Consider the following 1,516-nt stretch of genomic DNA (forward strand, 5'->3'; position numbering starts at 1 on the left):
GAGGGGATTCTGCAAAAGCTTTCGGAGCCGGGCGTATTTTGGTCACCGCAAGAAAAATCACCGCTTTTTGGTGCTTGCCCCAGAGGCCATGGACCTTGCTCCAGGAACTGAAAACGCAGCCTCCTTCTGTTTTTAGCAGCTTGCCTCGAACGGGGGGGGGGGGGGGGGGGGGGGGGGGAGCCTTAATTTGTGGCGACCCTGAGGGAAGTGTCGCATCCAAATCTGGCCGAGAGGCTGTTTCTTCTGCTGTCTCCCTCAGGGCCTCCCGCTCCCCGCCCCCTTGCTGCCTGAGCAGCCAGGCTGTCCCAGGAGAACTGTTGCCCACGGCTGTGCCCCCGCAGGTTAGGGTTTCAGCCGCCTTCCGATGCAAATGGCTGGCAGTCTCCCTGCCCGATTCTGAATGCTTGGGGAAGAGAAATGATGGACACACTGGCGTCAGGTGTCCACCCAGTCTAATCACAGGGCCAGGTGGCTAGAGGCCGGACAGCAGCTCTAGGGGTGGGGAGCTTTGTGGGCTGGGCAGACCCCACCAGGTATCTATGATCTCTGTTTAAAATGATCATGTGGCCACCCAACATAGTCTGAATGAGCTGTACCCACCTCGAGACTTGTTCAATTGGAATTATTTGTATAGCAGTGAGAGGTGCTGAGGGACATAAAAATAGAAGGCAAGCTTCCTGCTTTTCCAGAATTAATTATGTACTTGAAAAACAAGGAGCATCTCCAGAAGGGGTACCCTGGGGTCTTTTCTCATTTTCTGCCAGTCCTTCAAACCCTCCAGCCACCAACTCTTTCCTGGACAGCAGAGTGCACAGTTGCTCAGTTACACACAGGTGCAAACACGTGCATGTATGCAGACACACGTGCACGGGTATGTTCTACCCAGACACACAGAGACACACATGCATGCAGCTTCAGCACAAGCAGTGTGACCCATGTACGTGATGCCAGGCTGTGTAGACAGCGTTTCACTTTCTGTTGTGCTTGTATTCAGTTAAGTGGGTCTGACTCACACCTAACTTAGTTCGTGTGAGTGTGCACGTGCACGCATGCATGCACACATGCTGGGGTCGCATGTGTGGGATAATCATTTTCAGATGCAGGCGACATGAATCGTGCCACAGACTCTGGTAGGGCTCCCCGCACAGCTTCTCTGTGGGCATGCCCTCTGGTCTCAGTGAGCGGGGCGCAGTGAGCCCTGCCTGGTCCAACAGGGGCACGGTTTCCACCACGTCTTCCCCACCGGGCGGGTGCCTCTGGATTGAATGAAGGCTGAGAACAGTAAGTGTAGGGACAGCTTAGGGCTGTGACCAACTGGGGACATGGCCCCTGGCCGTCGTGGTCTGCCTTCTCAGCACACGTGGCACAGTCGGGCCACCGCGGTCCTGTTTTCTGTCCTCAGCGTGAAGAGTGCCCGGGCGCTGCGGGAGCTGCGGAGAAAGTGGCTGCGAGCCGCTGGCCTGGGCACCTGCGCTGCGCTAGCCGCTCTCCTGCTCTGGGGCATCCTGGGGGCCGA

The 1,516-nt window shown here is 56.9% G+C and overlaps 1 protein-coding gene across 2 annotated transcripts in view; it reads left to right on the forward strand.

Annotated features, from left to right (window-relative positions):
- The first annotated feature begins 23 nt into the window (after window positions 1-23).
- The window catches only part of OGFOD3 (2-oxoglutarate and iron dependent oxygenase domain containing 3), a 15,640-nt gene continuing 14,147 nt past the window's right edge, over window positions 24-1,516 (forward strand). The window contains exons 1-2 of one of the 2 annotated variants that reach the window (XM_011373654.2): window positions 24-833; window positions 1,403-1,441. In XM_011373654.2, the coding sequence (XP_011371956.1) occupies window positions 586-833; window positions 1,403-1,441 (287 nt within the window). In that variant the 5' untranslated portion in view covers window positions 24-585. Of the gene's footprint in view, window positions 1,442-1,516 lie in introns of both variants that reach the window. The other variant, XM_023519640.1, reaches the window with a different exon arrangement.

This window comes from Pteropus vampyrus, unplaced genomic scaffold (genome assembly GCF_000151845.1).
Source record: "Pteropus vampyrus isolate Shadow unplaced genomic scaffold, Pvam_2.0 Scaffold227, whole genome shotgun sequence".
In the NCBI taxonomy this organism is placed as follows: domain Eukaryota; kingdom Metazoa; phylum Chordata; class Mammalia; order Chiroptera; family Pteropodidae; genus Pteropus; species Pteropus vampyrus.